General features: G+C 42.2%; 1 protein-coding gene across 5 annotated transcripts in view; it reads left to right on the top strand.

Moving 5' to 3' along the window:
• The window catches only part of MED13L (mediator complex subunit 13L), a 300,820-nt gene extending 279,332 nt beyond the window's left edge, over nt 1-21,488 (top strand). For all 5 annotated transcript variants that reach the window (XM_042962372.1, XM_042962371.1, XM_042962375.1 and 2 more), the window contains 12 exons: nt 1,292-1,484; nt 2,133-2,565; nt 3,135-3,354; nt 4,819-5,007; nt 8,082-8,305; nt 8,503-8,645; nt 11,568-11,726; nt 13,430-13,606; nt 14,826-14,983; nt 17,616-17,777; nt 19,844-19,956; nt 21,017-21,488. In XM_042962372.1, coding sequence (XP_042818306.1) covers nt 1,292-1,484; nt 2,133-2,565; nt 3,135-3,354; nt 4,819-5,007; nt 8,082-8,305; nt 8,503-8,645; nt 11,568-11,726; nt 13,430-13,606; nt 14,826-14,983; nt 17,616-17,777; nt 19,844-19,956; nt 21,017-21,149 — 2,304 coding nt within the window. In that variant the 3' untranslated portion in view covers nt 21,150-21,488. The remainder of the gene's footprint in view (nt 1-1,291; nt 1,485-2,132; nt 2,566-3,134; nt 3,355-4,818; nt 5,008-8,081; nt 8,306-8,502; nt 8,646-11,567; nt 11,727-13,429; nt 13,607-14,825; nt 14,984-17,615; nt 17,778-19,843; nt 19,957-21,016) is intronic.
• The last annotated feature ends 2,269 nt before the right edge of the window (nt 21,489-23,757 follow it).

Raw genomic sequence — 23,757 nt, 5'->3', positions numbered from 1 at the left:
TAGGATCATGTGTATCTTGAAGAGTAAGTTCCACATTTCTTTCAGCCAGAGTATACGTACACTAAATTCTTTGTACCTTATACTTCTAATATCTTTATTTTTGGCAAGATTAAATGAAATTAGTATTTTTGAAGAGCTGTGACAGGCATAGTATAAACATTACAAGGGTGTTTGTTAAATATGATGCCAAGTTGAATTTCAAAAATATGTCATAACAGAACATTCGCTATTTAGAAATGGATGGGTGTACATGAAATGGTGAACTTATGTCTTGCTACAAAGAAGTGAGGAGATGGTAATGTCTGAGGTGATGGCATCAGTTAAGCCCCTGGAGGAAACCCTCAGATCTAGTAATTTCTACACAGTGCCTGGTCCGTGGATGTGTAATAATATTAAATCATAAGGACCGTAACACAGAAAACTTGTGTAAGCAATTTTTTTTTTAAAGCACGGCCCTTCTCTTGAACGAAGCCTTCAACAGAAGTTACAAAACATAAAAGGATCGCGGGATCTTTTTAGATCCCAATGGCTTTATTAGGACTGCTCGTTTGGTCGTAGTGTGTCCCTGGTTACGAGGGTGTATGCTAGAGGATTTTGTAGGGCCTGAGTTAGGCCTTCAGTTATCAGCTGTAATAAGGGATGATATGGGCTCTCCTGTTGTTGAATAGATAGTTAAGTAGCTTACTTTTCGCAGGTGTGTTGTATTAATTCTTGCTGCAAGTGTCCATTTAGTGTGCTAGAGACTAACAACAGAATCTCATTGTGCTTAAAACAACTATTTACTTTTAAAAAGTGATCAGCATATCCCCTGCTTCAGTGGCCTCTGCTCTTGGTGATCTCCAAATGTCTGTAACAGTGTAACAGATGGCCCATAAAATGTTAATGTTATCTTATGGGAAAACATTATGAGTCGGGATTACTTAAGAGGTTTTAGCGGACATATGTCTCAGTCAGCCTTAGTAGGCAGGAATCTGGTTAATTCTTTATTTGACCATTAGCAATCAGGTAGTACTCAGCGACCTTCCCTTGTGCGGGAGGAACTGGCTGGGTGAAGAAACATTTATTTTTCTTGAGAGGGGCCAGTCCAGGTTTTGGAGAGGCAGATAGGAGTTTCAGCACACATTCTAACGAGCAGAAAGGACCAGCTCAGAACGTGGGTTTGGGTGCTTGTGTTAATGCGAAAAGAAAACGCGAGGTACTCCCGCGTGTGTGGTAGAGAATGTCGTCCCCCCCCCCCCCCCGAGCACAGGCGTGGTTCCTGTTGTAAGTAACGGTCTTGTTTGTGGTGTAGATGTGTCGGCTTGGGCAGCACAAGCCCATCTGCAAAGTGCTACGAGATGGGATCATGCGCGTGGGAAAGACTGTGGCACAGAAGCTGACGGATGAGCTTGTGAGCGAGTGGTTTAACCAGCCGTGGAGCAGCGAGGAGAATGACAATCATTCCAGACTCAAACTTTATGCGCAAGTTTGCCGCCATCACCTAGGTAAATGGGAATTTGTTTGGCAAAGTAGAATCTGAGAAGTAAAATAGCAGATTGCCACCCTTTGGGAAGCAGCGTTCCGCTGCTTTTATCTCAGGTAATGTTGGTGTTCCATTACCGTATTTGTTTAGGTCTAATTTCTGCGTTCTGGGTCGTTAAATGCTCATTTTTACGTGCACAACATTCTTTAAAAGCAATTTAAAGTTGCCTAAAGAAGTCATATCTAATTTACTCCACATGTTGAAAACTTAGCGGCAGGACTTGGTATTAACTGCTTAAGTTAAACCCGCACTCCCAAGAGAGTCTTGGAAGCTTCTAAACCCGCTGCACATAGGAGCGTGGTATACGCCGTGATGGCTCCGGAAGAGACCCCGGCCTCGCGGCTTGCGGTGAAGGCAGATTCAGTCCGAAAGGAAAATTTTACCAGTGGTTAATTTTCTCTTTGTTTTCAAATAAGCCTCTTCACCAGAACTGTCACACGTAGCCCCGTGTTCAGCTCCACGTTTGCAGAGTATATAAGCCTGTGCTCCAGCGTGGAGATAGCATCTTGGGTGTCATAGAGCGTCACAGCCTGAAAACGCAATTTTCTGAAACCGTGATTGGGTCTGACGGAGTGTCGCTGACGTCCCCTCTCTGCGTGTACTCTTTCAGCACCTTATCTAGCCACTCTGCAGCTCGATGGCAGCCTGCTGATACCACCTAAGTACCAGTCCCCACCAGCAGCAGCACAGGGACAAGCTGCCCCCGGGAACGCTGGGCCTCTAGCTTCAAATTCAGGATCGGCAGCGCCCTCAGCCGGCAGTGCGTTCAACCCCACCTCCAGCAGCAGTTCCGGGAACCCCGCGGCAGGCAGCTCGGCCTCCGGGTCCTCTGTGCCGCCGGTCTCCGCCTCCGCCCCCGCCCCCGCCCCCGTTGTTAACCAGATCAGCACTACCTCTTCTTCAGGATTCAGTGCTAGCGGCGGAGGGCAGAACCCCGGCAGCGGGGCCGGTTCTGCAGACAGAACGCAAGGGAGCGCAGGCTGTGGCGGAGACCCGGAGCCCGGGCAGAGCTCCTCTCAGCCCTCACAGGATGGACAAGAAAGGTACGCTGCTCGCCGGTGGATGGTGTGTGGCTTCGGCTTGGACCCCGTCCCTGCTCTTCCGCACCCCACGCCCCTCCTCACCTCCTGCATCTCTAAGGCTCGTGAAGCGCCCTATTTCCCTCCTTCCCAAAGGGAACTTATGACTGTCAGTCTGTGGCTCCAGTGTTAAGAAATCCAAGACTCCGTGTGAACTTACTGTTATTAAGCTTATTAGCTTCATAGGAAGCTGGTACTGTTAATACTCCTGTTATTATTATATGAACATGATATAGTATTAGTAAGCTGTTACCACTCACATTAATAGTGGTATAAAACATCTTTTTAGAATGTAGCCCCAAGGAAAAGAAGGAGTCGAAAAAGAGATCTCCCATTTAAAGGAGTGGTATATTGTCCTTTCCCATCTCTCTTGGTGCTAACGGGCTTGGTTTGCCTTCGTGTGGATAATACGAAACGTATCAATGCTACATTCGATCTGTAATCATTGTCCAGGGGGTCAGTGTCCTCGGGAATTGATGTATTTTGTGTAATTTATATTTATTTGTGCATCTCATAAGTGACTCTCTCCGCAGTGTCACAGAAAGGGAAAGAATAGGAATTCCCACTGAACCCGACTCTGCAGACAGCCAAGCCTATCCTCCAGCTGTGGTCATTTACATGGTGGACCCCTTCACCTACACTGCAGACGAAGACTCCACTTCCGGAAACTTTTGGCTGTTGAGTTTGATGCGCTGCTACACGGAGATGCTGGATAATTTGCCCGAACATATGAGAAATTCTTTCATTCTCCAGGTAACTGCCTGCAACTTTATTTTTAGCTTTTGTTGTTGTTTTTATGAAAGTAAATACAGGTCTGTGATTTCTTTTTCATTGGAAGTACACAAAGCTGTAAAGGAAAAGATGTTCATAATTCTACCTTTAGATTAAGCCACCATCACCATTTTGGTGTATTTTTAGCTTTTTTGTGTGTATGTCAGTTTATAGAATTGAGATCATACTTTTAGTATTATTTTTAGTCCTTTTATACTTACCATTATTCCTGAATACTTTTCTATGTTACTGAAAATTCTCCCAAGCAGCGTTTGTAATGACTGCATATTCTCCATATTTATTACCATACAGTTAGATATTTAATTTGTTTCTATCTTTCACTATTATAAACAAAGCTATAACAAACATCTTTCTGTGTAATCTCTTTTTCACAGTTTGGGTCATTTCTTAAGGTGGATTCTTAGACCTATAGATTCCTGTAAATAATGCCGGATTCCTTTCCAAGAAAGTTACACTTACTTGCATTCCCTTTAGCACTGAGTGAGCATGCCTCTTTCACTACAGCCTTGCCAGCTGTATAGTGCAGTAATTGTATAGGATTTTGATAATAGGTGAAAAATGATGCCTTGGGTGTTTGGGTTTTGTTTTACTGTCACTTTCACTAAAGCCATCTTAACAGAATTAAAATATCGAAATTAGTTACCAGAACAGATGGATTGTTTTTCATTGTTGTGAAGTTTGTGTCTCTGATGCTTAGATAATAATCCCGAAGATACGATGCACACTATGTGTGTATATGAGAAAAAGGAGAACTACATTAAAAAGCAAATTGTAAAATTTTGGAGCATGACAACAATAAATTGAGAATTTATCCCTCGAAGGAACAGGGTAATTTCTAAGTAACTGTAACTTGACCGACAAGATGGCACCCTCTTCTTCAATTGTTGGTGTACCTTTGTACTCGAGGATTTTATGCCATCTAAGGAATTAAGACTGAGTTATATTATGTTTGGCATTTATATATTTTATTTTACTTAATTGATTTTTTAAAGTTTATTTATCTGTTTTGAGAGAGACCAAGCACGAGCAGGTGAGGGACAGAGAGAGCGTGAATCCTAAGCAGGTTCTGTGCAGTCAGCTCAGAGAGAGCCCCACGCGGGGCTCGAACCCACAACACCGTGAGATCATGACCTGAGCTGAGATCAAGAGTTGGACGCTTGACCGATCGAGTGATCCAGATGCCCCTCTTGTATCTTGTTTTTAAGATTTTGTTTTTAAGTTATCTCTACACCCAGTGGGTCCCAAACTCACAACCCTGAGATCAAGAGTCGCAGCTCCACCAACTGAGCTACCCAGGCGCCCCTTATGTATTTCGGAACTACAGTTCTCTGCCCCCATTCAGCAGAGAATTCACGCCATCTTGTCCTCCAGCTTTCCTGTTGGCGCTTTCGATCCCAGTGTCTGGTTTTGTTTGTGTTTGTGTAGATCGTGCCTTGCCAGTACATGCTGCAGACAATGAAGGACGAACAAGTTTTCTACATTCAGTACTTGAAGTCCATGGCATTTTCGGTGTACTGCCAGTGCCGGCGCCCTCTGCCCACACAGATCCACATTAAGTCCCTCACGGGATTTGGGCCTGCCGCCAGCATCGAGATGACCCTCAAGAACCCAGAGGTAGGTAGTAGCACGGCAGAAGCTTCGGAAAGAGCACTCTGACGCGGGAGGTGCAAACCTGGCCGGTTGGTTGCCTGGTTGGCCTTCTGCCTTTATGAAGAGTGGTAGGTTTCTTTGATTCCTAATTTGAAACAGAGGAGGTACTTCTCTCCACTTGTGAAATTTGGGGGATAAGAGGCCGGTGAACTCTCGGTGTTTTTTTGATGTAGGTCCTGAGGCAGCAACACACTTACCACTTTTACTTAGCGATGCTCGACTTTTCCTATGTTTATCTTGTTCCTTATTTTTTTGAAGCTAATCTGTGTGTTAAATCACTAACTCTCTCCTTTCCCTGGCTCTTTGCTCTCCTGGTACCACAGTTGTTTGCGTGTGCGATCACCCTGCAGGGATCCCTCGTTTTCTGCTGCATGTTTTTACAGGAGCTTGCTCTCCCCTCCCTGGTCTCAGTGCTTTTTCTCTCCATCTTCTTACACCTGCTTCCCACAGATAGGCGCCTCTAGGGGAACTTGAAAACACCAAACAGAAGTTGTACACTTCTTTTTATTTCACTAATCACTTTATCCTGAAGATAGATGAACAGGGCAATGTTTACAATTTTCAGAGCCTTCAAAAATCAGTTCCCGCAACTTTTATTGCATGAAAGATCACCCGTTAATAAAAGCCAGCAAATACCTCTTCACCAGAAAAAAACTCAAAAACACCAAAAACTGCTGATTTTAGTTGGTGATGAAAATTTTTCTGAAAAAACTCACTTGGATAAGTAAGAGCTTAGGGAAAAAATGAGGCCTTTATAGTTAATGGCACACTTGTCCCTTGCTCCCATCAGAAGCAGCTGCTTAGCTGACAGCCACCTCCACTCTGTGCTCGTGTACAGTTTCTGTCTCTGGCTGTTTAGGTTGGTTTATTCTTTTGAGTTTTAATTTTTCCATTCTCATGAGCAGTTTATCTATTTTAGTTCACCCATTCGTGTTTTCTAGGATTAAAAAAAAATGAATTTATTTCTACTTGTTTCTTCTTTTGTCTCCAGAAATCGAGGTATTGCCTTTCTTTATAAACTTAGAATCTAGCCTGCATTCTGCCTCTGCAGAGTTGCCTGTTCTGGACATTGTATGTGAGCGGAACATACAGTCTGTAACCTTTCACGTCTGATTCTTTCATTTAGCATGTTTTCTAGGTTCATCCATGTTACAGCATGTGTATTTTATTTCTTTTTATGGTTAAATAATATTCCACTGTATGGATATACCACATTTTGGGTGTTCATTCTTTGGTGTATGGACACTTGGGTTTTCCCACTTTTTAGCTATCGTGAATAACAACACTGCTGTGAACATTTGTGCGCAAGTGTCTGTGTTTACGATATTTTCCATTCTCTTGGTAAATACCTAGGAGTAGACTTTCCAGGTGTAGGGAGAATGAATGGATCAGTGATAAGATTAGCTTTGAAACTTTGAACAAATTATTGAATATCTCTAGGCCTGTGTTTTGGATCCCTAAAATGAAGGAATTGGATTAGATTCTGTCTCAGGTCTTTATTTTAGCTTTAAAATTCTGTAATTCCATTATTAACTATTTTTTATGATATATCTATATCTGTATCTATTTTAGATATATAGTTTAGGGGTCAGCAACTATGACTGTAGCTGCAGTCAAGCCTGTAGCCTGTATTTGTATGACCTGGATAAGAATGATTATTACATTAAAAAAAGAAGAAGAATGATTATTACATTAAAAAATGTTTATTTATTTCTTTTGAAAGAGAGAGACGTCATGAGAAAGGGGAAGAGAGAGGGAGAGAGAGAACCCCAAGCAGTCTTGATGCAGGGCTCAATCTCACGAACCATGAGATCATGACCGAGCCGAAATCAAGAGTCGGACACTTAACTGACTGAGCCATCCAGGAGCCCCAGAATGATTATTACATTTTTAAAAAGAGAAGAATACTCATAAGAAGAGAGACCCATAAAGCCTAAAATATTTACTATCTCTCCTTTATAGAAGTTTGCTGACTGCTACTCTAGTTTATTGTTGAAATGTGTATAATAACTATAAATAATGGTGACAACTAAATTTTGTCACAGTTTAACTGTCTGCATTGTTTGTCTTACTGGTAACAGCTAATGTTTTGATTTCTTAAATCACTCATACACACACACACACACACACACACACACTCACTCACACACAAGTATAATTTACACACTAAAAAGTACCTGAGCATAAGTATACTGCTTGATGAATTTTCACTAAATATAGCTTGTGACAAGCACAAGAAACAAAACATAAGAAGCCTGATCTCTTCTAGTCATTCTACCAGTAATCAGTATTCTCACTTAAAGCAGCAGAGTTTTGCCTGGTTTTGACTTTCATGTAAATTGAGGCACATAATTTATATATTTTTTGTGTCTGACTTCTTTTACTCAGTGCCGAGATTAATCTATGCTGTTGCTTGTAGTGGTAGTTTTTTCGTTTCCTTACTGTTTGATATTCTGATTGTGTAACTATAACACAGTCTATCTTCCATTTTACTGTTGATGGGTATTTAGGTTATTTTTTATTTGGAGCTATTATGATTAATCCCTGTCCTTTGGTAAACATATATATCCATTTGATTGGGTCACAGAGTATGTGTGTTTGACTTTAGCAGATATTGTCAAACACTTTTCCAAAGTGATTCATCACCATCAGTGTATGAAAGTTCTAGTTGCCCCACACTCTCACCGATACTCAGTGTTTTCTTTTTTATTTGACTTTCTGGTGGGTATATAGTGGTATCTCATTGTGGTTTTAATTTTTGCTGTCTTGATGACTAATGAAGTTGGGCTAATTTACTTACTAAAATAGTAATTTGTTTTAATAAAGAAGCATTGGTCTGATTGGGGTTTCCTAGCTGATGTCACTTACACAATCTTTGTTTTCTGTTTTACCGTTATTATTTACGTATATAATACTGCTGGGGGGGGGGGCAGTCTATCGTCATTACTCCCTATTGGTTTCAAGTGCTGTTCTGGGTTTTGTTGGAAATGTTGAGTTGAGTGGCATTATGTTGACACTGATTTTTATTTTGATTTCAGCGACCCAGTCCAATCCAGCTTTACTCCCCTCCTTTTATATTGGCCCCAATTAAAGATAAGCAGACGGAGCTGGGAGAGACTTTTGGGGAGGCGAGCCAGAAGTACAACGTGCTCTTTGTGGGCTACTGTCTGTCTCATGACCAGCGCTGGCTTTTGGCTTCCTGCACTGACCTCCATGGGGAATTATTAGAAACTTGTATTGTAAATATTGCTTTACCAAACAGGTGAGGAGCCTGCGTGTTTATGCTACATATAAATCGATACTGTGCCTTTCCTCAGATAGGAGTCTTTCTGATTTTCCTGTCTAAATGCACTAGGCACTGTGTGATGGGTGGGTTCTTTGGAATTTTCTGAGTTTTGTCTTACTAAGCGATAACTTCGACTCATTTGGGGACCCCTTCCCCACTTCTTTCTTTTGCAGGTCACGGAGGAGTAAAGTATCTGCACGTAAAATTGGACTACAGAAGTTATGGGAGTGGTGCATAGGTATTGTCCAAATGACATCCCTACCCTGGAGAGTTGTGATCGGCAGACTTGGGCGGCTTGGCCATGGAGAGCTTAAAGGTGAGAGACTCCTAAAGCAGTCAGTACAGGAAACAACGGAAAAGGGTTGAACTAATGTCCCTAACTGAGCTGAGGGAGAAAATGGGAGAGTTGGTAGTAAGAATAAAGCAGATTGATATTCCCTGATTCTTTTAAATGGACAGGATAAACCAGCAGTTTTTAAACTTTTCATTATCAACAAAACCATTTGCCAAAGAAATCTTAAATTTTGGACTCCAGTGTATAAGACAAAAAAGAATGTATTAATATAAAAGTGATAGTAAATTGAATTTCTAACATTTATTTTTGTACTGGGTCAGTGAGATCAAGTCAGTTTTAACATGAAAATTTAAAGAGAGATGGATGAGAGGAGAATCGATTTAGGTTTCTTTTATTATTTTTCATGATTGATGGTGATATAGTTTGTGTGTTTTTGTTTTGGTTGCACAAGAGCAAGACAATCCTGATTTACAAGGACAAGTAGGTGCAAGTTGGAATAGTCTTTATTCACGTTGCCACTGTCTGATATTTTTCAACCTGGAAGCTTAAGAGAGCAGACTTTTTTTAAGTTGCATGCCTAAATATACCTGCCAACTGCTAATATTTCCTGTCATAAATGTAACAGTCAGTCACAGAGCACTAAAAGTAACTAACGACACAACTGATCGGTGGCAGCAGCCTTGTCTGGCTTTGAGCCCAGCTCATTTGCTGTGCTGGTGTAGCTACTTTGCATGAGCAGTATGCATAGGCCTACGTTATTTTTTTAAAGCCTTAGTAATTAATGACGCATTTATAAGAAGTTCAGTACATACATAGAGATGGGGGAAGTTTCCTTCTAAGGTCTACACAAAAGCAAAGCACAGATTAGCTTGGTGGTTTTGTGCATGCAGGTGTATTAGAGCCGAGTCAGCAGACTTTCTAAGGAAAGGGCCAAGTAATAAATATTTTCAACTTTGCAGGCCAGCTTTTCACCGTTGCAGCTTCTCAGCTCTGCCATTGTAAAGTCAGAGCAGCCATAGAGAGATAATACCTAAGTGAACGGGTTTGGCTGTGTTCCAATAAAACTTTATTTAGCAAAAAAAAAAAAAAAAAAAGGCGGTAGGCAGGATTTGATCTGCAGACCATAGTTTGCGGACCCTTGCATTAGAATGCGTATATTGTTTCTTTGCATGAAATTTATATCAGGTATTTGTGGAGTCCCTGAAATAAAACGCCTCACGCGATTCAGCTTGGATTATAGCAAGTGCTCTAGTCAGTGAACTATCAGGATTTAATAGCGGTTTCTACGTGTATTAAATTACAGAAGTATTAGGTAACTGTTGGGAATCTATTGTGTGCAAAATTTTTTCTACTAATTATACTGTAGGCCAATAGAAAATATTACCCTTTTCATTTTTTAAAGAATAGCATACTTATAACGAATCTTCTGTCAGTAGCCTGGAGGTCTGATGCATTGGGGGATTCATTTCATTTCTGTCAGAAGTCCTATCCTCTCTCCTGGTCGGCCTTGTAGTCAATCTTATCTCTTAAAGGGTTTGAGCTACTCTTAACCCTTGGGAAAAGTTAGAATATAATAGAAAAGGAGAAGAGGGGATAAAAACGTAGCCGTGTCTAGTCACTTGGTGCCTGTCTTGGACAGTTACGAAGGCCATTGCCTTCCCTTGTATAATTTTTTAGAAGGGGCACTCTTCTTATCTTTTACGGGAAAGGGATAGAAGTGTGACTGATCCCATCAAAAGGTTGAGAGAAAATGTACTTTTGAGGGATAAAGACACCAAGAAGAGCCTAGTGTACAGGAAATCAGTTTACCAATCTGTATTTCATCCCTTTGGGGATGTAAGGCCCGCACCACATTGCATTTCTATGGGGCAGTATCATATGAGAGCCTGTAGATTTCAGTTAGCTTTGTGAATTTCTGTTTTTTATCACCAGTGTTTGTGATAAAATTCAGGTAATGCTTTTCCTTTCTTACTTGGTTTTAAATACAGAACTCATGCCTGTTTGATTTTTCTATAATTTTTAAAAATACATTCTTCATGACTTGGCCACTTTTATTTTAGCCACTTCAGTTGGAGGTTTTTTAGGAGTAAGAAACAAGAAAAAGTTGTTCCTTTCACCTCTTCACGGGGAGATCAGCTTATTTGAAAAAACTATGTGAAAGCAGAGAACCTGTGGTGGAGTAGTCTTTCGTTGGTGGACACGATATGGGTGGCAGTGTGCTGCCACAGGAACATGATGTGTGTTGGGGGTCAAAAGAGAGGTCTAAGTCCTTTTCCATTCCTGGAGTAACATAACCCTCTACAGTTCTCTGAGTACACATAGTACCTTTGGGTGAAGGCAGTAAACAAATACTAGAAAGAAAACTTAGGCCAACGTTTTAATCTGAACAATTAGTGTCACATCATTTGGAGCGCTTCACTCACACCCATTGTTTGTTTATCAGCTCTTTGGGGCCTTCTACAAGGGTTCCCCTTGTTTCTGCTCAGCTTGCCTTTCCCGGAAACAGTCAACAGACAGCAGTAAACAGAAATGAGAGGTTTGCCCCCCGTTGTGCATTCTTCTAATGAAAAGGGCTGATAGGGGCAGTGAAAGAACCAGACATGGAGTAAGAGGAGGAGGAGAAAGGATGGAACAGACTGGCCTCATCCTCAAAGAACATTTGAAGCACCTAAATCTGTTTGGGTCTGTGCTGGACTCTCCCAGGTCATTTCAGACATGATTTCAGCATACAGAATAGGAGGCCTTTTGTGTCTTTGTTAATGACGTGTAAGGGAGGCCAAGTAACATTTTCTTTGTAACGAGGAGGGGAACCTGTGTAAAGCCTTATTCCCTTTGGGGCCCAGTCCTGGAAATTCAATTACCAGGCAAATCCGGTAAAACGCTCAAACCTCCTATCACGATGAATTTCTAAAGACTGCGTGTGACTGTGATATTTGGTTTCAGATTGGAGTATCCTCCTTGGCGAATGTTCACTACAGACAATCAGCAAACGGCTCAAGGACGTGTGCCGCATGTGTGGGATCTCTGCCGCTGACTCTCCCTCTATCCTTAGTGCCTGCCTGGTTGCCATGGAGCCCCAGGGGTCCTTTGTAGTGATGCCAGGTAAATCTCCTCTTACCGTTTTCATTAATTAGGTTATCACATCAGTTCAGTCCCTTCCATCTTCAAGTCTACAGACAAGTGTAGAATAGATCTTTATTATCTTTGTGAGAGAAGATTGTATTTCGGGTTCAAAAATTTGGTCTCTTCCAAGGGGAGTGGTCTGTGATTTTGTTATCTCTGTTGACCGTAGTTTGGAAGACAGCGTAAGTCCCGGATATGCCTGAGAGCTCTTAGAGTCATGGCCAGTTACTGTTGCCCGACCCTAATTTGTTGTTAGTGTATGAGGATCACCCTCCAAAAACCACGAAAGTGAACACCACCCTGATACGTGTTGGAGTGTGTGTTTGAAGACACATATTTGACGGAATCTGTAAGCAGCCTCCAGAGGATATTTGGAGTGTTTCTGATGTGGTTGCGGAGGAATGGTGAGGCAAATAGAGCTGAAAGAGTTGGCACAGTATCCGGCCCGTGGTAAGCTCTCAGTAAATGCGACTCCCAGGGTGTGGATAGCCAGAAGATTGTGGCCACAGAAGTTGTAAAAAATCAGCAACTAAGCAATTTGATAATTTTTTAGCTAAGCAGTTTTATACCTTTTTTTAGTCTGTTCTTATCCTCCAGTTCTCTCTGATCAGATGGGAGATTCCATCCCCATAAAAACCAGTAGCGTTATGTGAGATGATGTTATTTGTCATCAGTCCAGTGAGAGGCACATGTCCTGTGTTGGCCTCATTAGGCCCCAGGTTACTTGTTGCCTGCACCACTTGGGCAGATTTCACGACGTCTTTGTTCTGTGTCCTCACGATGAAATGGGGATAATAGTTCTACCTCAGGGTAGCTACGATGACTGAGTGAGATGACGTCCATGAATAAGGAGTTTGGCACAGAATCTGGCACGTAGTAAGCATTCAATAAATGTTAGTTATAATAGTTATTCGCTGAATGGTACCGTGTCTACAGAATTGTGTTGTTTAGGAGAACTTTATAAATTGTGAGCAACCACAGGAAAAGAGAAAGTAGATCTGTTTTAGAACTACTTCTTAAATAAGTAGTTAAAACATAGTTGGTGGTGGGGCGACTGGGTGGCTCAGTCAGTTGAGTGTCTGTCTCTTGATTTCAGCTCAGGTCGTGATCCCAGGGTGGTGGGATCGAGCCCCGTGTTGGGCTCGGTGTTGAGCGTGGAACCTGCTTGGGATTCTCTCTCTCTCTCTCTCTCTCTCTCTCTCTCTCTCTCTCTCTCATTCTCTCTCTCTCATTCTCTCTCTCTCTCTATTCTCTCTCTCTCTGTCTCCCTCTCCTTCTCCCTCTCTCTCCCTCTCCCTCTCTCTCTCCCTCTCTGCCTCTCTCCCTCCCTCCCTCCCTCCCTCCCTCCCTCTGCCCCATTCACACACACACTCTCTCTCCCCTTCTAAAATACAAAAGTAGAAATTTAAGAAAAAAAAATTTTTGGTGGGCTCAGTCTGATTTTATTTTAACCTTCCCCATGTTCAGTGAGGCTTGGATTATTACAGCCCTGTGCTTAGAGTCTATTTCTGGGAAGCTGTTTTAACAGTGAGGTCGAACTTCGGATGTGTATCCATCCTGGCAGTTGTGTCAGACTCCTGTCTCTCCAGTTCAGATTCTCCTGTAACTTCGTTTCTGGAGTTACTTACCGATGCACAGAAGGAATTGGTACACTTCGCTCTCTTTCTCTGTCTTTTTGCAAGACGCTGTCACAATGGGCTCTGTATTTGGCCGAAGCACCGCGCTGAACATGCAGTCGTCGCAGCTGAACACCCCTCAAGATGCCTCCTGCACACACATCCTGGTGTTCCCCACCTCGTCAACCATCCAGGTGGCCCCGGCAAACTACCCCAACGAAGACGGGTTCAGCCCCAACAACGGTGAGTGTGGAAGGCGCGAAAGGAAAGAGCTCCAGGTCTCCCACAGGAGCAGAGCTAAAGGGTGTGCTCGGCGCCCTGCTGCATGTGTTGCAATAAGCAACGTAGAGAACGTGAAGAGGGTGTTCGGGGTTGGGCAGTCTGTCTGGCCTGGAAGATTTGTGTGCACTGTTGCCGAGCCCAAATAAATATCTCCCTCTCTCGCATAATTAGTGTTCTGTTTATCACTAACGGCAAAAAAATACCCGGTTGTAGTGTCCTGCACACAGGAGCCACTCTTGCAGTAAATAGTTGGTGATCGGATTGGAGAAGGATGAAGACCACTAGGCATGAAGTAGCTCCTGTCTCTAGGGGTCGGCGGGGGGGGGAATCCATTATTTGATTATTTGATTTAAGTATTCTTCATCAGTGTTTTTGGTTTGGATATCTATTAAGGCATTTGTTAAGCAGCGGCTGTTTACAAACTGTAAAATGCTCAGTATTATGTAGCCATTTGCATTGGGTTTTGAAGAATTTTTAACACCTACCAACATTTACTCTTGTTAAATGGGGAGGGTAAAAGGATGCCAAGTTTTATATACAGTCTGATCATAATGGAGTAACGATATGCGAATAAGAATCGTAGCAAAAATGTTCACGGTAATTGCATTTTGGGTGATAGTTTTCCCTTTTTATACTTCTCTTTCCAAATTTTCTGTTCTCCGTGTACCTTACTTTTATAATGTGGGAGAGGATTTCTTAGTGAAAACATCATGCTTTGATCTGCTTTTGGAATAGGTCTCCAATTTCAGGGCAAGTTCACACCTATTAACATGCATTAATTCAGCTTCTGGTATTTTTGATGCTAATTGGATGCATGGACAGAGTCTGCTGTTTTCTTGGATGGTGTCAATTTTAACTTTGTTTAATAATTAAATTGTTTCTTTAGCTGTTTTGCCATTTTTTTTATGTGCCCTTGGAGGCTCTACAGAGCGTGGAGTTTTGTTTTATGTTCTTTATTTCTCCAGTCTGTTAATACTTCACATTAGAAGATCATTGAACAGAACATAAAATGAAAAAAACAATTTTCAGTACCTCCCATCCAGTAGACACACATTAAATCTTCCCACGTTGTTAACAGCATGCACTTGTAATGGTGATGGGCCAACAAAACAGTATGTTGTTGAAGTTGCGGATATAGATTATTTTTGAAATCTTTGTGCTTTTTCTCCCTCCTTTCTAGATGACATGTTTGTTGACCTTCCATTCCCAGATGATATGGATAATGACATTGGCATCTTAATGACTGGCAACCTCCATTCCTCTCCCAACTCCTCCCCAGTTCCTTCCCCAGGCTCTCCTTCTGGAATTGGTGTGGGCTCTCACTTCCAGCATAGTCGGGTAAGAATGATCTGAAGTAGGGCCTTCAGGGGCAGTAATCCTCCAGAAGTGTGATTGCCTGCCTCTTTGCTTTGTGCGCCTTTCTTCCTGATGGTCTTGGTCCCTGGTGTGAGCGAAATCAGTGTGGAAAAGTGACTCTGTAGTTGTTCTGTTTTGAATGATGGTAGGAATTTGAAAGAAATGCGTTCTTATTCCCGAAAATGTTCCTGATGAATATGTTTTATCAGCAGGAAGGCATTTTGCAATGACTGTTTTCTTAGCAAAAATTAGTTTTGGTCGATTGGTTGCTGCTTCCCAGTTATTTCTTATTTTTTGCCAAAATAGTGGCTTTTCAGAGGCTAGTTCAATGGCCCTGCTTTTTTAACACGTAGAGTAACTGTGTTAATTGAAGAACACATTGTTGATGGTTGATTATTCTGAAATGAGCCTTACTGTTCTTGTTTCACATCCTGGTGCCTTTGTTTATACGGTTCCAGTCTTTTCTGTAGCTAGGTGCCAAAATGGCAAGGGCCCACAGGTTGATTTTGGAGAAGTGTCCAGGTTAATGCCCTAGGATTAAGACAAAACACCAGAGTTTACAACCAGTTTCACCTTTAAATATCCCAGGGATATTGGAGGTGGATTAACAGAGGATTGAAGAGTTAAAGGTTCTGCTATAGCTTGTGTTAACTTTGTTTAAAAGCTAGATGATTCATGGGGCGCCTGGGTGGCTCAGTCGGTTAAGCGTCCCACTTCAGCTCAGGTCATGATCTCACTGCTCATGGGTTTGAGACCCATGTCGGGCTCTGTGCTGACAGCTCAGAGCCTGGAGCCTGCTTCCGATTGTGTGTCTCCTTCTCTCTCTGCGCCTCTCCCACTCACACTCTGTTTCTTCCTCTCAAAACTAAATAAACATTAAAAAAAAAAGGTAGATGGTTCATGCCTTATTACTCTTTTGTACCTTCTGTTTAAAATATGAGATTGAGGGTTTAAGGCATAGAAAAATGGCTATGTCTAATATCTTAAAGTGGGCAGGAATAACCAACTCTGCTCACACTCATTTAGACACAGAGTTGTAGTTAGAGGACTTAGGTTTCTGTCTGTGGAACTTTATTGCCAGCCTGGAGTTCACTGAAGGACAATCAGGAGAAAAGATTTAAAACGTTAGTCAAAGAGCAGATAAAACCAGGGAAGAGCAACTCAGTAAACTATCCTCATGGAGCTACCTATCTCCCATTTTTCCTTTCTAGAAGGAAGGGATTTTAAATGTGTTTATTTCCTCCATAGTCATTTGCCAGTTAATGACAGTTTATTGGTTCTTTGGAGATTGGTGTGATAGGAACCAGGTCCACAGATTTTACATTAAGTAGTTGTAATTTAGGATTAATGTGAATTCTAGAGGCAAATAGCAACTAAGAGTGCCTTAGAGTTTGGTAAATGGAGCTCAGAGTTCCAGCTGTATGGCTTCTAGCTTTGTGGCATTGAACAAACTCGCTTGACCTGTCTTAGCCTTAGTTACCTTATCTGTGAAATGGAAATAACAGCAACTCCCTTTCTGTCATGGTGGTTGTAATTTGGTTTATCCATTAACAAAGAATTGGTAATTGAGGTGTAAGGTTAGTTTTGTAAGAAACAGAGGTTTGCTGTATTTTCTGCCTCTGTTGGAGCCTCAAGCCCTAAGTCTGTAATGGAGTGTCAGAGTTTAAACCGCACTGTTTTCTGAAGCTAGTCAGGCGGCCTTTTCTCAGTCCTCAGCACCTGCAGCCCGCTGACCCCCCCGAGAGGCTTTCAGGATTTCCTCTTTCTGAACCATTAAACATTCTTTGATATCCAATTAAGACATTACAACAGGGAAAAGAATTTTTTCAAGGCTGGGGTAAGTTTTTATTTTTTAACCAAAAATACAACTTGATGTAATAGTTGGGGATGATTTTTTTCCCCTGAAAACAGAAGGCCTTTGAAAACAAACGATTACTTATTATTGCTTGCATAATAATAATTGCATAATTGCTTTCAACCCTTGAAGCCAGCTAAAAGAATCAAAGATGAGGAAAATGCCAGTTGCAGAAATGCACAGTCAGGCTCTTGCAGGAGTCTTGTATTTAAGGAGATTGCGGAGAGTGAAAACATGGCCTCTTCACAGGCAGGTCCCCCCCTGCCGGGAGGTCAGAGACACTGGCGCCACCCAAAGAGCCGTGAAGTGTCCTGTTTTCCCAGTGTCCGTGTTGTTGACAGTAGACGGTCAGGTGCTCTTGTGTATTTTAGTTGGTTGCTGGTGAAGGAGCACCTGGGCTTGGGGGCTCCCTCAGCTGCCGGAGTCCATTCTTCCCGCGTGTAGTTGGATGCCGGATGCCACGGAACGCACCCAACATTTAACAGAAAAGAAACCAGAGTAAATCAACCTGTATTTGCTTGACTGATGTAGTTAGTTTTGCTGGTACCTTCTGCCTGGGCCGTAGTTTTCATCCGATGTCTGTCCGTGCAGCAGGGACCGTGCCTCTCCTTGTTGACCTTTCTCGGTCACCTGGCGTTTTTGTGTGAAAAGCTGTCAGAAGGGGGACTATGATGTGCAGAATGACTTGATAAAGTTGATTTTCAGAACTTTATTTGAAGTGTCACACGCTGATCATGCTCTCGGGACTTTGTTTTTCAGAGTCAGGGTGAGCGTCTTCTTTCTAGAGAGGCACCCGAGGAGCTGAAGCAGCAGCCCCTGGCCCTTGGGTATTTCGTGTCAACTGCCAAAGCGGAGAATCTCCCCCAGTGGTTTTGGTCATCATGTCCCCAGGCTCAGAACCAGTGCCCCCTCTTCCTAAAGGTTGGTTTGGTGTCATATTTGAATTTTCGGGGGAGGAGTGACTTCTGCTGAAATTGTCTCAGTCACCACAGTCTCACCGTGTCCCCTGTTTTCTTTCACATCTACTTATACTCTGAGGACATTTTCATTACAGTTGCAGGGGGGGAGCAGGATTTAGGAGAGAAACCTGAAACCACATCACAAGGGAAGCAATCACGTTAACCCAAGGAGGAGACTTTGTGGGGCCCTCAGGGCACATGTCGGGTGGATACGTGGTCGTATGTAACAGTCTTTCTCCCAGGTCCACAATGCATTGCCACTGGTGAAGTTAAGCTTGGGTGGATGTGATCATTGTGGGCTGAACTCTCCCCCTTTGCCCCCCCTCCCCCACAAGCTTCAGCTTTCTTCATTAGAGTAGGGCAAGAGGCAGCTAAATTTATATTTATTTACACATGCTCCTTCCTGTATGTGTCTTAGAACCTTTTAATGCAAATTAAGGGTTAAAATAAAAGATCTCCTCCTTCCAGTTTGGATGAAAGAACCTGGAATGAAATCCATGTCTCAACCACAGATTGGCAAAAGGCCTAAAGTTTGACAACATGCTCCATTGGCAGAACTGTGGAGAGATGGCCCTGGTGCCAGTAGGACAGCCAAGTGATACCGCCCCACACATTTCCCTTTTGATGCAGCGAGGCCACCTCTGGAAATCTATTCAGAAGAAACTGACAAAACCAAAAAGTGATAAATGTAAAAGATTAGAAACACCGGAACTGGCCGAATGAACCAGTGTATCCATTCAGTGGAGTGTTAGTTATCCATAACAAAGGGAGGATGACTATAATATAATCATTCTGTGGAGTGTAGGTTACCTTGTAGTAATTGATAAAGTGTGCACACACACACACACACACACACACACACACACACACACAACCTACTTGTATTTTCTAAAAGGAATAATGGAAGGTTAAACCAAAAACAATTGAAGCAGTTTCTTTCAACTAATGGCTGTAACATATTATTATGAAATCAAGGAAGTTCTACCACATAAGTCGGTGTCGTCTTTATTTTGAATTAGACTTGTCACTGTGAACCTAGATTTATTTTCTCCTCTTAGGAAAGATACACATATTTTTTAGCTTGGTCTACTGAGAAAGCTTACGAGCAGCGACAGGATCAGTAAACAGTGCTCTTGCCGCACTTGTGGTTCTGAAATACCATTTATCATTCAAGAGAACCGGAGTTCCTTTGAAGAATGGACTGACGTGTGGGTCTGAAGTAAGAAGGATTCAAGATGAACCTAGGATATATGGTCACACCTAAAAGCAGGGAAGTTACTTAAGATCATTAGAGTTACTTCAAAGGGCCCACCAACTGGAGGGTTCCCATTGCCCAAGGATGGGACAATTTGAACATAAAAAAGAACAATGGTAGCAGTAGATTGAAACAAATCCAAGGGTTCGTGCTGAAAACCAGAACATTTTAGTCACCCTTTGAAGCTACTGGAACAACAGTTCATTAATCTGAAACCTAAAAAATAAAGAAGCATTTATATTAGCTGTCCTCAACACACTGCCTGTCTCAGTTATTTCATAACGTGTGCTAAAGCCATGATAGCGGGTGGGGCGTGCCGGGAACGTGCTGACGGCAGCGATGAGCCGAGCTGCACGTGGGGCGGCGCACGTTCACGCCTCTCGAGGTGAGGCATAGGGAGCTCGTAGCGCCAGCCACGAAGTGTGCTTGCACCCCGCGCCCTCCCCGCCCCCCAGAAGGATCTGAGCCGAATTGAGCCTCTAGATCTATCCACTTATGGGAAGTCAGGATGGAAGGACGTGTTACACAACCACCACAAGGGCAGAGTCGGCCGTATCCAGGCCGTGGAGATGGTGGGGCCTTTTACAGATGAAGACCTGAAGAGGCACATTATCGAATCATTTGTGACGCACTGGTATTTGCAAAGCTAGCTTTTTTTTCCACCTCCAGGGTGTGGAGTTCTTTGGGATCACATCAGGGTTACCGAGAGCTTAAAACTGAGGCTCCTGGGAGCCGAGAGGCCGGGAAGGTAACCGTGTTTGTTCTCTTGCCAGGCTTCGCTGCACCACCACATTTCTGTAGCACAGACGGATGAACTTCTCCCTGCCAGGAATTCTCAGCGGGTTCCCCATCCTCTTGACTCCAAAACCACATCTGACGTTTTAAGGTAGATTGTTTTAAGGCATAATAGCAGTTACAGCTTGCTACAGTCTTCCTTTAGTTTTGTTTTTCCAAGGTGTTTACTTAAAGTGTGGAAAAGGCGCTGCCTTTTGTGCAGCGGAGTACCGTCTGAGCAGCCAGGGAGAGCTGCGTGCAAAACCCCGCATACGAGTGCAGGTCAGGGAGACTGGTATTCTTGGTTCCGTTTGACGCGTGTGTGCACGTACAGTGGCCCGTGCTTCCTGTGTAAAGGAGACGTTTTATGGTGATGAAAATAGATCAGAATTAGGGGTGGGTGGTTAGAAGACAGAGCCTGGGACATAAAGCACTTGGCTTTGAAAGCATTTTTTACTCCCCCTGACATAGATTATATAAATAACATTAGAGCATGAATTCCACAGTTGGGAAATGTCTCCCAGAAGCATATGCTAATTCTCTCGCACTTTAACAGACCATGAGCATTCTCCATGTACCTTGAGGAAGTCTGCAGGCGTCTTCTAGTGTTCACTAATAACTCTTAAATGATTTAGAAGTTACAGTTAAGCGAGGATCCAGTCAACATGATGTTTCAGGCTTTCAGGGTCTGTAGTGCAGCACTGTCCAGTAGAACCGTGATGTGAGCTGCATATCTAATTCAGTTGTTTTTAGTAGCAACATCAAAATAATAAAATAAATGGATGAGGTTAATTTCAAAAATAAATTTATCGGCTTTATCAAAGATACATCAAAGTAATATCAAGTATACGAAAAGCAGTATCATTTCAGTAGTTGACCCACATGAAAATATTCATGAGCCATCTCGCCTGCTTTTTTAAAAGACCAGTTCCTTGAAATCCAGCACCTCTTTTTGACATACAGCGTATCCGAATCCACTTGTGGCCGTGGCTGCCATACTGGACAGTGTGGGTCTAGATGAGGTGGGTACGGGGGGGAAAGAACCACGAGGAAACCCGGGGGCAAGCGAAAGACTGACGTACATGGAGCCTCGTCCTGCTGACTCGTGGAACGTTAAAACGTAAAAGCGCTGCTGTGGCCCGTGGCCCTGACCTGTGTGCTCTCTCCGGCAGGTTCGTTTTGGAGCAGTACAACGCTCTGTCCTGGCTCACGTGCAATCCGGCCACCCAGGACCGCACCTCCTGCCTTCCCGTCCACTTTGTGGTGCTCACTCAGTTGTACAACGCCATCATGAACATACTTTAATTGGAGAAGCACTTGTTCTCCCTGGCTCGGTTCCTCCTCCCTGCAGCCTGAGTCCAAGGAACCTGCTACACTCTGCACGTGCCCTACACGCTCTTCTTGAGAGACCGCTCTCCACAGTCCTGCACTGTGACTACTCCTCGGCAGGCACATGTCATTTCTGCAGTGTTCATTACCAGAGTGATGCATTGACACTTCTCTCACGGACCTGGAAACTTCCATAAGCGGTGACTTCTAGCCAGTGTTCTGGTGTGTGCAGCCCCAAACCACGGGTCCACAGGAAGTTTTTGGTGGTGGTGGTGGTTTTTAAGAGGGCAACAGAAGAGACAGTATCCTTTTGCACAAGAGTCTGTGTTTCCAGTCTCCATTTAAGAACAAGGGCAGTTTAGCCCTTTTGGATGAAATCCTCTAGTTACTGGTGTATGGCCTGTGGGTTACCTGAACTCCATCATCTGGAACTTTTTAAAAATAAGAACCAGCTCAAGTATATGATTTCATAATGGGGTTTCTGTCTCCCTTGTGGTCCCATCTAGGTTGGCATGAATGCTTTGGTCGACTTCATACCTGTGTGTAGATACAAAAGGTCTGGAGACATCTTCATTTTGTTTATTTATTTTAAGTTGTTTTGTCATATGTTTTTTTGTGACTTTTACTTTTTTTAAGTCATGAGGACCAGGTACAGTAGCTGAAACCCAACTCAGACCCACCATAGGATTCTTTGACTACATACCTCTGTCCTAGAAGCCGGAAAAGGAGTGAAAACAGATTGGGGAGACATGCCTGAAAAGTAATATATTCAAAACCACCCAGCAGTAGGCTTTATTAAGAACAAACTGGGTAAAACATTCTGCCATGTTTCTTATTAAAAGCGGCCAGCGTTTCACGAAGGATAACATTTTTGTACAGAAGGCAGTCAAGCTCCACCCAGAGCCGTGGAGCCAAGTACCTTCATTAGTTTTATACAGTCACAACGGAAATATATTTTCTAGCGAATTCTTATTGAAAGCCAGGTCTCTCCTCTCATTAGATCAAAAGGGACTCATGTACATATCATAATTGAAAGTGTTTGCTCATAAAATCAGTTACAAATATGGTGACTTTTTTCTGGACCATAGGAATATTATTTCAAAGAAATATTACAACTTAACCATTAAATTAGTACTTGAAGTTGAGCCTTTGTGGTGGGACTTTTTAAAAAAAAAAAAATGCCTTTTTAAAGCATTAATGGCTAATCGAAGTATTTTATGACTCCTCATTCCAGGCCCAAGAGGGTTGTCTTTAAGACCCCGTTTCTGACCCTGACGTCGCAGCGCGTTTCTGTCTGAGGGCAGTGGGCGCGGGCTTGCCTCCCGCAAGCCGCGCTGGTCAGGCTGTCGAGCTCTAGTCATCTGTGGAGAGAGAATCATGCAAATTTTAAAGTTCTTCCAAGAGACTTCCATATCCTGGTTATTAACAAAAAAAAAAAAAAAGAAAAAAAAGAAAAAAAAAGAAAAAAAAAGAAAATGTAATAACTGATATGATTTTGTAAAAGTATTTTTCTTGAAATAATCTAACGTTTAAAACATTATATTAAAAAAAAAGTTGTGTGGTGGGAATATGTAAGCAGAGAAATAACTTGTAAATGGATAATTTTATTCTCTGTACCACCAGTTGGGGGTGGGGGTGACTTTCGCAATGTATAGGTTAAAAAAATCTGATATATCAAACCATTTGTATCTAATGTGTACAGTGTAAAATTGACTTTAAAAATATTGCAGTGCTATTTTTTCTTAATCAGAAAGGAAAATTCTCAAGGCCTTTTGAAGAGCATAGATGATGAAGATTGTAAACTTGTATAAAATTATCTTGGTGAGAAGACAAATTGTAAAGTAGATATTTGTAATCTTTTACCACTTTGGGGTTGCTTTTTTTTCCCAGAATTCATCAGAACTTTGAATTTTTTTTTTTTTTTTAATATGGGCTGTTTTTAATGCAGGGGCTTTTCTTCCCTAGAAACCCAATTCTAAGCAAAAAAAGAAAAAAAAACACAAAAAACAAAAAAACCCCTACAAAAATTAAAAAAAAAAAAAGGCAGCAAAGGGTAGTTTTCATCTGGTGTCTTTTATTTAAGTTTTTTAAGTTAAGAAAAGCTGGTGACATATTTATACGTTTTTGTGCAAAAATAAATGAATGGCAATAGATTTTAAAAAATCTTATTATGTACTTCTGTGTGAAAAAGTCTGTATAATATTTCCCTTAAATATGCATTATTTTACTTGTGAGTTTTTTACTGAATTAATCTGAAATGTACAAGCCCTGGATTTGCTACAGAGTGAGAAGTTATTTTATTTTTTTTTTTATTTTTAATTTTGGAAATTCTGCAGAAATCAGAACTCTTACCATGGTTTGAACTAAAAGGGGGAAATGGGGAGGGGAGAGGGGCGGGGTTGTCCAGCATGCTTGTATGTATATTTCAGAACCTTTTTTAAATGTAAAAGCTGTACATTTCTGGGAAGTTCTGAATTTCTTTGGTTTCCTTTTTTCCTTCAAGCATTTTGCAGTGAGCTTCTTTTATATATAGCAAACAATTTGAAAGAATACAAAAATATGTGAAGTTCATTTAAAACCACAG

The sequence above is a fragment of the Panthera tigris genome, chromosome D3, assembly GCF_018350195.1.
Source record: "Panthera tigris isolate Pti1 chromosome D3, P.tigris_Pti1_mat1.1, whole genome shotgun sequence".
In the NCBI taxonomy this organism is placed as follows: Eukaryota; Metazoa; Chordata; class Mammalia; order Carnivora; family Felidae; genus Panthera; species Panthera tigris.
This window is presented reverse-complemented; position numbering and strand designations above follow the sequence as displayed.